Source organism: Phocoena phocoena, chromosome 7, assembly GCF_963924675.1.
Source record: "Phocoena phocoena chromosome 7, mPhoPho1.1, whole genome shotgun sequence".
Taxonomy (NCBI): domain Eukaryota; kingdom Metazoa; phylum Chordata; class Mammalia; order Artiodactyla; family Phocoenidae; genus Phocoena; species Phocoena phocoena.
The window spans coordinates 114961909-114976098 of NC_089225.1; the positions used below are offsets into that span (position 1 = coordinate 114961909).

The 14190-nt window shown below is 45.7% G+C and overlaps 1 protein-coding gene across 2 annotated transcripts in view; it reads left to right on the forward strand.

Annotated features, from left to right (window-relative positions):
• Window positions 1-11426, forward strand: part of SEPTIN2 (septin 2) — a 29536-nt gene extending 18110 nt beyond the window's left edge. The window contains exons 5-12 of one of the 2 annotated variants that reach the window (XM_065880696.1): window positions 589-712; window positions 1637-1771; window positions 1943-2060; window positions 4103-4204; window positions 4606-4751; window positions 6122-6205; window positions 7067-7124; window positions 11323-11426. In XM_065880696.1, the coding sequence (XP_065736768.1) occupies window positions 589-712; window positions 1637-1771; window positions 1943-2060; window positions 4103-4204; window positions 4606-4751; window positions 6122-6205; window positions 7067-7124; window positions 11323-11424 (869 nt within the window). In that variant the 3' untranslated portion in view covers window positions 11425-11426. The remainder of the gene's footprint in view (window positions 1-588; window positions 713-1636; window positions 1772-1942; window positions 2061-4102; window positions 4205-4605; window positions 4752-6121; window positions 6206-7066; window positions 7125-11322) is intronic. The other variant, XM_065880697.1, reaches the window with a different exon arrangement.
• The last annotated feature ends 2764 nt before the right edge of the window (window positions 11427-14190 follow it).

Sequence of the window (14190 nt, forward strand, 5' to 3'; positions counted from 1 at the left end):
ATCTCGATTATACACACTCAGACCATGTACCATGGTCCATCTTCTCCAAGCTTGTTTTCTTTGTCTACAAAGTGTAATAGTTCCTGCCTATGTTGTATGTTTGATGGGAGGATCAGTGTTCTCATGAAAACACGGGCATACACAGAAGATTTCTGTGGGCATAGGTGTCATCGGACCTCTTCCCCTAGGTGTTAGCGTCCAGCACTGGACACTGGGCTTCGTGAGGCTGTTGAGTGGATGAACTGTGCATACATCAGTCTGGGACTTGGGCCACCACAACACGACTGCAGCCCTTGGACAGTTTTTAAATGAATTCATTAATTGTTCTTTTTGTCCCGGGAATCAGAAATTATAATTTTCAACTCCCAAGCAGCCCTTTAATCTTAGCTGCGATGTTTCCTTTGCTGACCCTGGGTCGTTTTTACACAGTCCTCATGTTACCTTCTGAGAACTGTCCTTAAAGAGAGATAGAGAACTTCTGAGTCATTTGTTTAATAAAAAGAAAGTAACAGGTAGTTTCTCATTTTTGCAAACTGGCTCTATTTTAAGGTACGTTCTCTTACTAAGTTTGCTTCTTCTTTTTCTTAGAGAAAATTGAAAGAACTGTCCAAATTGAGGCATCAACTGTTGAGATTGAAGAGCGAGGGGTCAAGCTGCGGCTGACCGTGGTGGACACACCAGGCTACGGGGACGCCATCAACTGCAGGGATTGGTACGTGCCCCAGAGCCCCCACAGTGACGAGGCCGTGTGCCTGCTTACGTTTGTTTCTGCGTATTTCAGTCTGTAATGTTGATGACTGATTGCTGGGTTTGGAGTAGCTGTGTATAATAAAACAATGAGACAATTTAAATCATTTTAATTACGGCATTTTAAATGAGGAATTTCACAGGGAATGAGTATTTTTTTCTGTAAGAGCGTTCTAGTGAGATCTGATATCACAAAGCCAACCATACAGCAAATGCTAGAATAAATAAAGCACCTTGATTTGGACCATGGCCAGTGGACAAGATATGGTAGTACAGCCTTTCTCTTTTCCATATTCAAGAAGATGAAATCTCTTAAGAGACTTGCTCCAGAGCTAGTGTCTGTAACTGGCTGCTTGTTGCACCATTTGCACAAGTAAAGAAATCCAGAAGTAGAATGTAAGAGCAGTCTGTCCCCTGTACCTTGCAGAGAATCCGCCTTCGTTGTACAGACTCCCCTGGTTCTAATCCCCGTAAGCATAAAGCACCAACTTTCCAGCACTGATGAGAAGAGGGAAGGAAGGAGGAGAGGGCTCTCTTGCGTCTTTCTCCTTCACCGGGGGTTTCTCCCTTCCTTTCGCAGGCACCCCTTAGCTCCCGTGTTCTGCTCCCACTCTGCCCCGACTGTCTTCAGTCAGTCAGCTCAGCCTCTTTGTAACCTATCCCATCCGGGCTTTTGACCTTCAACACTTACGGAAATGATTCTTAGCACAGTTTCCGAAAGCCTCCATCTTGCCAAACCTAGGAGTTGGTTTTCTGTCCCCATCTTACAGTTGAATTATTAAGTCACACCTGCTGGAGAGGCAGGGGATAGAACAGCTCGTTTTGCCTTTGAAGTTTGGGACAGCTGCCTCTTGTATCCCGTGATTAGTCGTGTTTGTGTTTCTCTCAGCTTTAAGACAATCATCTCCTACATCGATGAGCAGTTTGAACGGTACCTGCATGATGAGAGCGGTCTGAACAGACGGCACATCATCGATAACAGGGTGCACTGTTGCTTTTACTTTATTTCCCCCTTCGGACACGGGTAAGTAAGCATTTACCATGGAAACCTGGTGTGTAGATTAAGATTTCGTGTTTACTATGTGGGTTTCCAACTTTCCTCCAAACTGCATATTTTATTATAAGAATTGGGGTAATTTTGAGAGAAAAAAGTTCAGTGTGATCTCCTTATTCTTCCCTTAAACATGACTTTTAGACTTAAGCCCTTGGATGTTGCGTTTATGAAGGCGATACACAACAAGGTGAACATTGTGCCTGTCATCGCGAAAGCCGACACGCTCACGCTGAAGGAGCGGGAGCGCCTGAAGAAGAGGGTGCGTGCTGGGCTCCCCGGGCCGGGGCGGGGGGTTCGGACAGTCCCTGCCTGGCTGGCACAGAGCGGGCCTTGCTGATGTCCATGCTGTCAGCGTCGGTGCGCCTCTGTCGTCTCACAACTGTGTAAGTCAGACGAATTCTTAGAAAGGGACTGAGGTGCGTTTATGTTTTTGAAGGAGGGCTGCGTTTCCCTCAAAACAGGTTTGTAGCCGTTTGCAGCCCCCAAAGCAGAGTGTGAGCTTTTGCTCCTCTGCGGCCCTGGAGCAGCTCTGGATGTGCTCCCGGCGTGTTTAGGGTCCCTCCTGAGAGACGGGAAACGGCACCTCGTTGCAGTTTGCGTCCGCCTGGTTGCTGGTGCGAGTTTCTGTCACGGTGCTTGAAGCCCGTTGCCGTGTTCTCTGGGGTTTTAGAGCTTGCTGCTCTTCACTGCATTTTTATTGACTCACAGATACTCGTGTATTTTTAGGCATTGACTGTCGCGCTGCAGATTGCTTCACCTAGTTGGACTTTTGTGTTACCTCATGTCTCTCCTGATGTCTTCTGCTGTAAGCGGAGCTTTAAACTAATACGGACTTGTGTTTGTCAGCCCTTTCCTTTATTGTCTCACGTGTCTGCCAGTGTTTTAGGAAGTATTCAGGCCCTTGGAAGAGTTCCTGAAAGCTTAGGCGTTTCTATGCTTGACAATAAGTGTCTTGGCAATTTACACGTAAGGGAACTTCACCTTTTATAGGATGTTACATTAAATTTCGGACAGGTAGGAGGGGCAGCTGTCAGGGTTAGGAAGCTTTATACCCATCTCTGATCCTGTGTCCAAAATTCTTCGGGCTCGATTTCAAAGGCCGAAAGGAATTGAAATCGTGGGCCTTGGCAGTCCCTCTCCTTATCCGGTTTCTTCCTTGTACCTGTGGGTGTGCTCCTCCTTCACAGTCTAAGAACATTTGCCCATCTCCCTGTCTCTCAGAATGGCCCCGTAGCTCTGCAGTCGCCCACAGTGAGGAGGTGTGCTTATTTTTGATCCATCACTTTCTTGCTGCAGAGCGGGGAGCAGGCAGGGCAGGGTCACGCTCACCACTCAGCTTCTCCATCTCATTGGGGAACAAGCAGTTAGGAACAGACTAGGGCCAGCTTGTGAGGGGGAGAGGGTGCGGGGAGGAGGGCCTTCTCTTAAACCCCAACTTAGTGCGGACAGGGGGTTCATCCAAGATCTTTGACCACGCAGGGCCCTTCAGGTCACATTAAGGAGGAGAAAACTGGGGAGCAGGTTTGAAGTAGGGGTGCTTCCTGCTTACTTGCTTGTGCTCTCCCTTCCCTGGGTGGTCCAGACTCTGGCGTGAGAGTAGAAGCAGAGCCCCAACCTCGTGTCTGACGGAGCACCGACACTGGGGGCTTGGGGCTGCTGCTTAGTGGACTGGCTGGTGGTGAGTGCCTGCTTACTTCAACTCCAGCCCAGTTTCCCTTTCCCTCTAGGCTACTCTACTACTTGGTTGATAGTTCAGACTGTGAGATTACACTGCTGACCACTTGTTTCCTGTTGAATAAAATCCAGACCCCTAGGTCCCTCACCTGGTGGCATTCAGGGAACCGTCCACCTCAGTTGTTTCTTTGTCCTGTCCAACTGGATGTCTTAACCTTCCAGCCATTCTGGATTTCTTGTAATTCCCAAGACACAACCCTTGCGTCCTCCCCTCCATGCCTTTGAGGAGATGTTCCCTCTGGGCGCATCTCCCTTCTCTACCTGCAGGACTCCTTCCGGAGGCTGGTTGTGGTGTGGTCTGCTTTTACCTGCTGTACCGGGACTGTCGTTAGTCTGCTGCTTTGTGCAGTGAAGGTGGTGATACGTTGTTGTTACTCTGGACAGAGGGTCCCTCAGTGCAAGCATGAATACTTTTTTAGCAGTTTGTAAAATCATTTGAAAATGATTTTAATCAATAGGACTATTGACATTTGGATAATTCCAACATACTTCTAATATGATGCATTAGACTTGACTGAAATAGTATGCAGTTTGCTACAGTTGCTCCTGGTTTGGTGTTTCTTTCAGATTCTGGATGAAATTGAAGAACATAACATCAAAATCTATCACTTACCTGATGCAGAGTCAGATGAAGATGAAGATTTTAAAGAGCAGACTAGACTTCTCAAGGTAGGCGCTTTGTCTCCAAGTACACAGTGTAACTAACTCCTTTTTCCCGTAGTCAGTGCATTTAAAATGGAAAGAGCTGGCAAAGCACACAGTCTTAGAAGGCTTGGCCTCTGAGGTTGCCAGGTAGATTTGGTCACAGTGGTAGTTCTGCTCTAAAGATATTCTGGCATAGCTGTTACCTGAGGCTTAGAAATCTTACTGCAGGTTTAGTTTGATTTCCTACAGTTTGTCCCACGTGGAAAAGAACCGCCACTTGCGAGTAAGATATGTGAACCGTCAGTTCTCCAAGTGAGCCTCGTGGCTGGCAGCAGCGTGCTCACCCTGTGCTGACGCTCCTGTGTCTGCAGTGAGAGCTGGGGTTCCCTGTGTGGAGCCAGTCTACCCCGTGTGTCTCCTTCTAGGCCAGTATCCCATTCTCTGTGGTTGGATCCAATCAGCTGATTGAAGCCAAAGGCAAGAAAGTCAGAGGCCGCCTCTACCCGTGGGGCGTCGTGGAGGTGGAGAACCCAGAGCACAACGACTTCCTGAAACTGAGGACGATGCTCATGTAAGACGCGCGTGCGTTCCCACCGGCTCGGAGAGCAGAGCTTTCGAGTGGGGGGTGTGCGTGGGGCCTGCGAGCCACGCCGGCTCCGTTGTGCTCCTGCAGCAGGGCTATCCCGGCTTGATGCAGAAGGCCCTCCGCTCTCTGGGACTGTAGCAGACTAGCCTCTTCCACCTGGGGCCTGTAGCTTAATACACCCTCCTTCCTAATCTCAAAGACCTTTTTGATGCTAAAAGTAGACTAGACCTCACCTGTGGTGTGGCTGTACCACGCACAGGACACCTCTTGCTCTGGTGAGGAAACGGACAGCTTCGCTGCTTGGGACCCTGAGAGCCTTCTCCAGCCACTGCTGAAGTGCAGCATGCCCATCAGCCCTCAGGCTCTCACACGAGGTGGCCCTGGTTAGCCTTGAGGTTCTCCAGTCGGTTTTTAGCAGCTAGAACAGACCTGACTACAAAAACAGACTTTTTTTCCTCTAAAAATAAATTGTACATTTAGTAACAGACATGCATTGTTGTTGCCCTTGAATAAAGAGGCTAACAGAAAGAGTGTTGCTAAAATCTAACCCCTCTTTCATCAGAATTCTGAGATCAAAGAACGGCTGGTCCAGATAAATTTTGAAGAACTGAAAATTGCTCTACAGGCCACGTAGGTCTCACTTGGTTTAGGAATTTTTGGTGAATTAAAATCACTAAAAATACCATTAAAGTTGGCATTCAAGTTATGTCAGATGTAATTCAGTCACCATGTCAGGTGTGAAAGTGCACCCAAGCCCTCCAGGGACAGGCCCTTGGCTGTCATGATCCTGTCTCAGAGCTGAGTGGTTAAGTATCTGAAAAAGCTGGGCCGAAGCTATGAGTGTTTTCCAAGATGATTAGAAGATGCAAAGTGCTGTTTCTGTCTTATCCAGAAGATAAGTACTTTGATTTATGGTTTTCTCCACAGGGACACTAATAGGCTCTTTGTGACATACACGTTAAGCTTAAGGAGTCACAAATGTTTGAATTGCTTGTTTTTCGTAAGTTCTTTCAGAAAAGTGTGCTCTGTTTCAGACACTGTTTACCTAAACAATCTCCTAAAGCCTGTGTGCCTCTCCTTCTGTCCACTGTGGTGATCTCACGCAAGGGGTGGTGCTTGTGGCGGAGACCCTGTGGCCCAGCTGGGTGTGTCTGTGCGTTGTTTATCGTGGTAGCAAAGAGATGCGCCTCTAGATGTTTCCACAGCCTCATTCCCTTATCCCGAAATTCCAGCAACTCTGTGTACTGTTTACCAAGTAATCTGGGGTCTTAGTTCCTGGTGTGTCTTCTGTGTCCTTCATTGGGTGTTTTTTCCACGCAAATGGCATAGCCCTGGTGCATCCTTTTCTCTTTCAGCACTCACATGCAGGATCTCCAAGAGGTGACCCAGGACCTTCACTATGAAAACTTCCGATCCGAGAGACTCAAAAGAGGCGGCAGGTTGTTGCCCCAAGTCATGCTGTCCCCTCGGTCCATATTTGGTCACCTCGAGTCATGCTGTCCCCCTCTCCTCTGTGTGTCCAGCTCAGCCTTGACCACTAAGCATCACCATTTGGTTTCCTACTCAGAAGCGATTGGGAGATACTTGTTGCTAATTTAATCAAATCATGGGGTTGGGGTTTGTTTTTGTTTGGGGTGGGGTTTTTTTGTTGTGCCTGTTAAAAGGTATCTTTAACCGTTGCATATCAAGAACAGCTCTAGATGGAAAGGCCAAAGACTTGTGTTGGATCCTGTTTCAACACAAGGTCCTTCGTACATACATGAGGTACACTTTAGAGTCTGCTTTATGGTGTTACTGATTTGGGGACCAGATGCGAAGAAGGGACTTAGAGGCAGCGAGAACATCCCAGTCTGAGGAATACAGCCAGGTTGTGGTACCAAGGGAGTGGGCCCACGTGGAGCCGCGTCTTCAAGGGCTCAGAGGGCCTCCTGCGCTGGCTTCTCCACTTGGACACTCACATCCTGTTCCTTTTTTAAGTACGACTGTTGTAGTGTTTGTTCATAACTTATCTTAGAAGAGTATTCTTCAGATAATACCTACTGTTTTGGGGGTAAAGTCGAAAGTGCCACCCCCCAGCTTAGAGTAAGAAAGAGGTCTTGAATTTTCCATTTCGTATTCCATTTTTCATCGTTTTCTTTTCTTATTCATGTCGTTAATCAGAAAAATGATAAATTTATGCAATTTTCAATAGATATATTTCTCAGAAATATAAAGTGAAATATTACTTTGAGCATCTTTTGTCAGAAATGACCAACTATATTTGTCGTAATGTTATAATTGTAGTTTCTTTCACCTCTTAGAAAAGTGGAAAATGAGGACATGAATAAAGACCAGATCTTGCTGGAAAAGGAAGCTGAAGTAAGTAGAAAAGTACTTTTTCTGTTTTTGAGTCTACTGTTTAGTGTATACCTAAAAATATTATTTGTAGTTCATATAGTTTTTATTCTTGTTTTTTTTTGAAAAGGAACATATTATATATAACTAATCTGTTTTATATATATATCTGCACGTGATAATATGTATATATATACATAAGTGTATATATTGGTTTACATATATTATCTCATTTAATACCCAACAGCAATTTAGTGGGAAAAGTTGGAAATAGTGAGAATTCAGTAACATGACTGGTTTTTGTAAGATGTTTAAAAATCAGTTTTCCCATATATAGACAATGAAAATATAATGAAAGAAGCTCATTCAGCATCATTAATAAAAACGAAAGAAATACCTAGTAGGGCTTATATAGGGGAAGAAACTAGAAAAAGCTCTACTGAAAACTGCTTTCAAAATTTGAATAGACACAAAGCTTTGTAGGTAGGATGCTCAGTGTGAGGATCACAGCTGTCTCTAACTCAATTCCCACAGAGTTGTGTGTTTGCTGAGTTCTTCGTTTTAGCGAGAACTTGAAGTAATTCCATTTGTCTTGAAGGCTAAGCATGGGGAAACACAGGAAGCTCTATAAAAAGCAGACTAACAAAAAGAGGCTTGCTTTACTGGTTACGGAAACATCAAACGGTGGTCGTCCAGAGTTTGGTACAGGCGGGTTAGGCTGATTAAATGCAGGTCGGGGCTTCCCTGGTGGCGCAGTGGTTGAGAATCTGCCTGCCAGCACAGGGGACATGGGTTTGAGCCCTGGTCTGGGAAGATCCCACATGCCGCAGAGCAACTAAACCCGTGCACCACAACTACCGAGCCTGTGCTCCAGAGCTCGCGAGCCACAACTACTGAGCCCGTGTGCCACAACTACTGAAGCCCATGTGCCTAGAGCCCGTGCTCTGCAACAAGAGAAGCCACCACAGTGAGAAGCCCGAGCACCACAACGAAGACCCCCCTGTGCAGCCAAATACAAAGAAAATAAATAAATTTTAAAAAATTAATAATAAGTAAATGCAGGTCTGGGAATAGATCAGAAGTATGGAAATGTGCTCTGAGGTAAAGGTGGTGCTGAGACCTGTTAAAGTGGTGGAATTGAGGCATGTTGAGTAAATAATAAGAAAACAGGCCAGCCTTTTGGAAACAAAAATAAAACACTTATTTGGCCAAATTAATTCACTGTGGATAAAATATTTAAATGTTAAAAACATAATCACAAAAGTTACCTGAAGAAAATTGAGGTAAATCTTTTACAACACTTGCCTAGAGGCCTTTCTAAACGGAGAGAAACCATAGTGATAAAAAGTGATGGGGTGAGACCTTCAAGATGGCAGAGGAGTAAGACGTGGAGATCACCTTCCTCCCCACAAATACATCAGAAATTCATCTACATGTGGAAGAACAACTCCTACAGAACACCTACTGAACGCTGTCAGAAGACCTCAGACTTCCCAAAAGCCGTGAGGCTGACAGGGTCTCGGTGCTCTGGCCGGGTGTCAGGCCTGTGCCTCTGAGGTGGGAGAGTCGAGTTCAGGATGTTGGTCCACCAGAAACCTCCCGGCTCCACGTGATATCAGACAGCAAAAGCTCTCCCAGAGATCTCCATCTCAACACTAAGACCCAGCTCCACTCAACGACCAGCAAGCTGCAGTGCTGGGACGCCCCATGCCAAACAACTAGCAAGACAGGAATACAACCCCACCCATTAGCAGAGAAGCTGCCTAAAATCACAATAAATCCACAGACACCCCAAAACACACCACTGGACGCGGTCCTGCCCACCAGAAAGAAAAGATCCAGCCTCATCCACCAGAACACAGGCACTAGTCCCCTCCACCAGGAAGCCTACACAACCCACTGAACCAGCCTTACCCGCTGGGGGCAGACACCAAAAACAACAGGAACTGCGAACCTGCAGCCTGCGAAACGGAGACCCCAAACACAGTAAGTTAAGCAAAATGAGAAGACAGAGAAACACAGCATATGAAGGAGCAAGGTAAAAACCCACCAGACCTAACAAATGAAAAGGAAATAGGCAGTCTATCTGAAAAAGAATTCAGAATAATGATAGTAAAGATGATCCAAAATCTTGGAAGTAGAATGGAGAAAATACAAGAAACGTTTAATGAGGGCCTAGAAGAACTAAACAGCAAACAAACAATGACAAACAACACAAGAAATGAAATTAAAAATTCTCTACAAGGAATCAGTAGCAGAATAACTGAGGCAGAAGAATAGATAAGTGACTTGGAAGAGAAAATAGTGAAAATAACTACTGCAGAGTAAAGAAAAAAAAAAATGAGAAGAATTGAGGACAGTCTCAGAGACCTCTGGGACATTAAACGTACCAACATTCGAATTATACGGGTCCCAGAAGAAGAGGAGAAAAAGAAAGGGACTGAGAAAATATTTGAAGAGATATTGAAAAACTTCCCTAATATGGGAAAGGAAATAGTCAAGTCCAGGAAGCACAGAGAGTCCCATACAGGATAAATCCAAGGAGAAACATGCTAAGACACATATTAGTCAAACTATCAAAAATCAAATGCAAAGAAGAAAATATTAAAAGCAGCAAGGGAAAAACAACAAATAACATACAAGGGAATCCCCATAAGGTTAACAGCTGATCATTCAGCAGAAACTCTGCAAGCCAGAAGGGAGTGACAAGACGTGTTGAAAGTGATGAAAGGGAAAAACCTACAACCAAGATTACCCAGCAAGGATCTCATTCAGATTCGACAGAGAAATTAAACCCTTTACTGACAAGCAAAAGCTAAGAGAGTTCACCATCAAACCAGCTTTACAACAAATGCTAAAAAACAACAACAACAACAAAATGCTAAAGGAACTTCTCTAGGCAGGAAACACAAGAGAAGGAAAAGACGTACAATAACAAACCCAAAACAATTAAGAAAATGGTAATAGGAACAGACATATCGATAATTACCTTAAATGTCAATGGATGAAATGCTCCTACCAGAAGACATAGACTGGCTGAATGGATACAAAAACAAGATCCGTATATATGCTGTGTACAAGAGACCCACTTCAGACCTAGGGACACATACAGACTGAAAGTGAAGGGGTGGAAAAAGATATTCCATGCAAATGGAAATCAAAAGAAATCTGGAGTAGTAATTCTCATCTATTTACAATAGCCAGGACATGGAAGCAACCTAAGTGTCCATCGACAGATGAATGGATAAAGAAGATGTGGCACATACATACAATGGAATATTACTCAGCCATAAAAAAAAACGAAATGGAGTTATTTGTAGTGAGGTGGACGGACCTAGAGTCTGTCATACAGAGTGAAGTCAGAAAGAGAAAAACAAATACCATATGCCAACACATATATATGGAATCTAAAAAAAAAAAATGGTTATGAAGAACCTAGGGGCAGGACAGGAATAAAGACACAGACCTACTAGAGAATGGACTTGAGAACATGGGGAGGGGGAAAGGTAAGCTGGGACAAAGTGTAGGAGTGGCATGTACATATATGCCTTAACAAATGTAAAACCGATAGCTAGTGGGAAGCAGACGCGTAGCGCAGAGAGATCAGCTTGGTGCTTTGTTGTAACACCTAGAGGGGTGGGATAGGGAGGGTGTGAGGGAGATGCAAGAGGGTGGGGATATGGGGATATATGTATATGCATAGCTGATTCACTTTGTTGTAAAGCAGAAACTAACATAACATTGTAAAGCAATTACACTCCAATAAAGATGTTTAAAAAAGAAATAGCAAGAAAAAATAAAATAGAATAAATGAAACAAATTTTAAAAAAAAGTGATGGGGATGCAGGAGGGTGAAGATTCACCATTTGAATCACCCAAAGTAGCTGGGCCCATCACTCCCCTTTAGTGCACATTCCCCACTGGGTAGTGGCAACTCCTTCCTACCTTTTTAGATCAAAAACTGTCTCATGTTGTCTTTCTTATTTCTTCTGTTTCTTGATAATTTTTATTTTTTATTTGAATTGCCTATTATCGTTTGCTCAGTTTTCTGTTGAGCCATTGGTCCTTTTACTGGTTTGTAAGAGTTTTTTGTATGTTAACTCATGGTCATGTTTTGGGAGAGCACAGATGTTGAAGTACTAGCAATCACAGGACCCCCGTAAAGCCTGCTTGGGGACAGTAGAGCCCGAGAACCAATGATGTGTCCATCTCGTGTCCGCAGCTCCGCCGTATGCAGGAGATGATTGCCCGGATGCAGGCGCAGATGCAGCTGCAGATGCAGGGTGGGGATGGCGACAGCACGGTCCACGGGCACCACGTGTGAGGTAACGACCAGGCCTGGAGAGCAGGCGCGTGTCCACCTGAAAGGATAGAGGTTGCCCCTCAAAACGGAAGCTGCTCCACGCTTCCTGTTTCGTAAAGGGTTCTCGTGTTTTCTAAGCTTATAAGTGTGAGTAACAATTGTAATGGAAAAACTATTTCCCCTTCCTATGTAGGGAAGAACACTGTTCTTCCCTGCTGTGTGCTCCTTTCCTGTATGTCTCCTTCCACGCAGAGTGCCCTCACTCCTGGTGACCAAATGTGTGGAGGTTCCCCTGCGCTGAGCAGCGCTCCACAACACCAGCTGGGGGTCCTGCAGTCTCAGTTCTGACACCATCTACCTGGAGATGCTGTCAGACCCCACAGGTCGAGGGCTCAGTCCCACAGTTTAGATGCCAGTCCAAAATCCAGGTTGTCACCAGTGCTTCTGACTGACCGCCTAGAGATCAGAGATGCCCACCCCACCGTGGGTTCAGTAATTTGCTAGAGCGGCTCACAGAACTCAGAGAAACGTTTTGCTTACTAGGTCACATTTATTAAAGGATGTAACAAAGAACAGATGTGAATAGCCACATGCAGAAACCCACAGGGCAAGTGAGGTCCGAGAGAGTCCCTAGTGCAGGAGCCTCTGTCCCTGAGGAGTTTGGGTGTATCACCTTCCCGGTTTGGATGGATTCACCAACCCAGAAGCTCTCCAGACCCTTGCTTTGGGGATTTTAAAGGAGGCTTCCTCGAATAGGTATGCTCAGTCATTAACTCCATTTCCTGCTTCTCTCCCCTTTCTGGAGGGTGGGGGACAGGGCTGGAAATGACAAGCTTCTCATCATGGCTTGGTCTTTCTGGTGACCAACCCACAGAGTTCCCTTATTAGCACAAAATCAGGGAAGGTACATGGGTTTCAGGAGCCCTGTGTCAGGAACAGAGGTCAAGGACCAAGTATCAGGACAAGAGGTGCACCTGGTGCTCTGACCACTTAGCAAATGAAAGGGTTTTAGGGGCTGTGTGCCAGGGCTGGGGGCAGAGACCAGGATCTATTTTTATTGTCTCACAGCAGTAGAAGAAAACTGTATATTAAAGTAGCTTTTATTGGTCGTACAGTTTGAAATTTATTAAAGCTGAAAACATCTCTTCAAAGTGTTACTGGAACAGCTTAGGCCAACTAAAAGTAGAGATGGGGTCAAGGGAGGGAGAAGTATGCCAGGCAGGCAAGTGTGACCTTGCTGCTCCTCACCACAGCTCTGCTCCAGCCACTGGGGATCAGTGGCTCGTGTGGCTGTGTGGCCGGGTGTATGCTGGCCTCCCTGCTTGAAGGGAGACTAGGAAAAGGCAAATGTCCGCTCCCCTGTACCCTGTGGACAGGGGGACACTCAGAGCTGTCCAGTGGCTGCTTCCATACCTCCAAGAGGAAAGAGGGAGAGGTGAAGTCACATGAAGACCAGAGAATGAAGAGTTACATGGGTGGGGGCGGAGGCAAGCCTGCTCCGTGGAAGAGCGGAGTGGGGCCAGTCGGAGTTCGAGCTGGCACAGAGCTGGGATATGGACCTGATTGTAGGGCATGTGAGCGTCGATGCAGTCCCTCAGGAGGCGATGGGACGGCCTGAGTGACTGCAGGCTGAGCTGACACATTGCAGGACCAATGAGATGGGAGGTAAGGGGCCCGGAGGTCGGGCACCTGTCAGAAGTCTTCCACAACACAGACAGGTGATGAAGGACATGGGGCGGGGCGGGCAGGCTGGGGGCATTGGTCACCAAAACAAAGCCCCTGCCCCTTTGCGGCTTATTGGGAAAGGTTTTAGTTGTGAAATACATGCACAGAAAGACACAGATACACATGTACAGTGTAACCAGTTGCTTTTAAAGGGAGCATCCAGAGAACCCCACCTGGGTCAGAGTTGGTTGCTTTTCTTTTGTCATCACGTTGAAACCTTAGGAAGGTCCTGAGGGCACGTGCTGAGTTCGCACTTGCCCAGTGAGGACGTGGACGCTGTGCAAGGGTTTAAAATTACCTGCCTGTGGTCACGTCACTTGTCAACTGATGGACCTCCTGGCCGCACAGGGCAGTCCTGCCTGGGCAGGTTTGCTGCCTGATGGGAAATGATGGCAGAGAAACGGACTCCTGAGGGGTGGGGCTCATTTGAGGCAGGAGGGAGCAATAGATGTTAGCTCACTCTCTGATCTTGCTGCTTCTCTTTTTAAAACTTTATGGAATTACGAGAATTCTACTCTTGATACATAAAATTAATCTGCATTTCTGTATACTTTTCAGTTTTGCAGTACTCCTGATTTCCAAGAGCTTCATAAGTGACGTTTTGATCTTAGTCAACTGTGGTCCTCAGAACCCACCTTCTGCTCAGTTTGTGCCGTTTGTTGTTACACAGGAAAATAATGCTACCAGTGGTCCAAGCAGCAGGCATTGCATCACTCCCATTTAAATGTGTTGTGTTTTGTTTTTCCAGAAAACACTTTGCAAGATAACATTCTGACAAGTAACACAGCTGCGTGTTTTCAAGACTGTTGGAGGGGTGCCTATCCACATTTTACAGTACCTGTGCCTGAGAATTTAATTTTTTAAAAACTTTTGATGTTGTTTTGTATGAAGTACTTTAACATTTATATTTCATTATGTTATACTTTACATTTTGTGAGGTTAACTTTCCATTTCCATTTTTTGTCCACCTTAACTGACCACTAATGTTAGAATTGATTCCCAGGGACCAGTCAGCATGTATAGTTAATAGTTGAATTTGATTTGGCTGGCCTAGCCGACTAA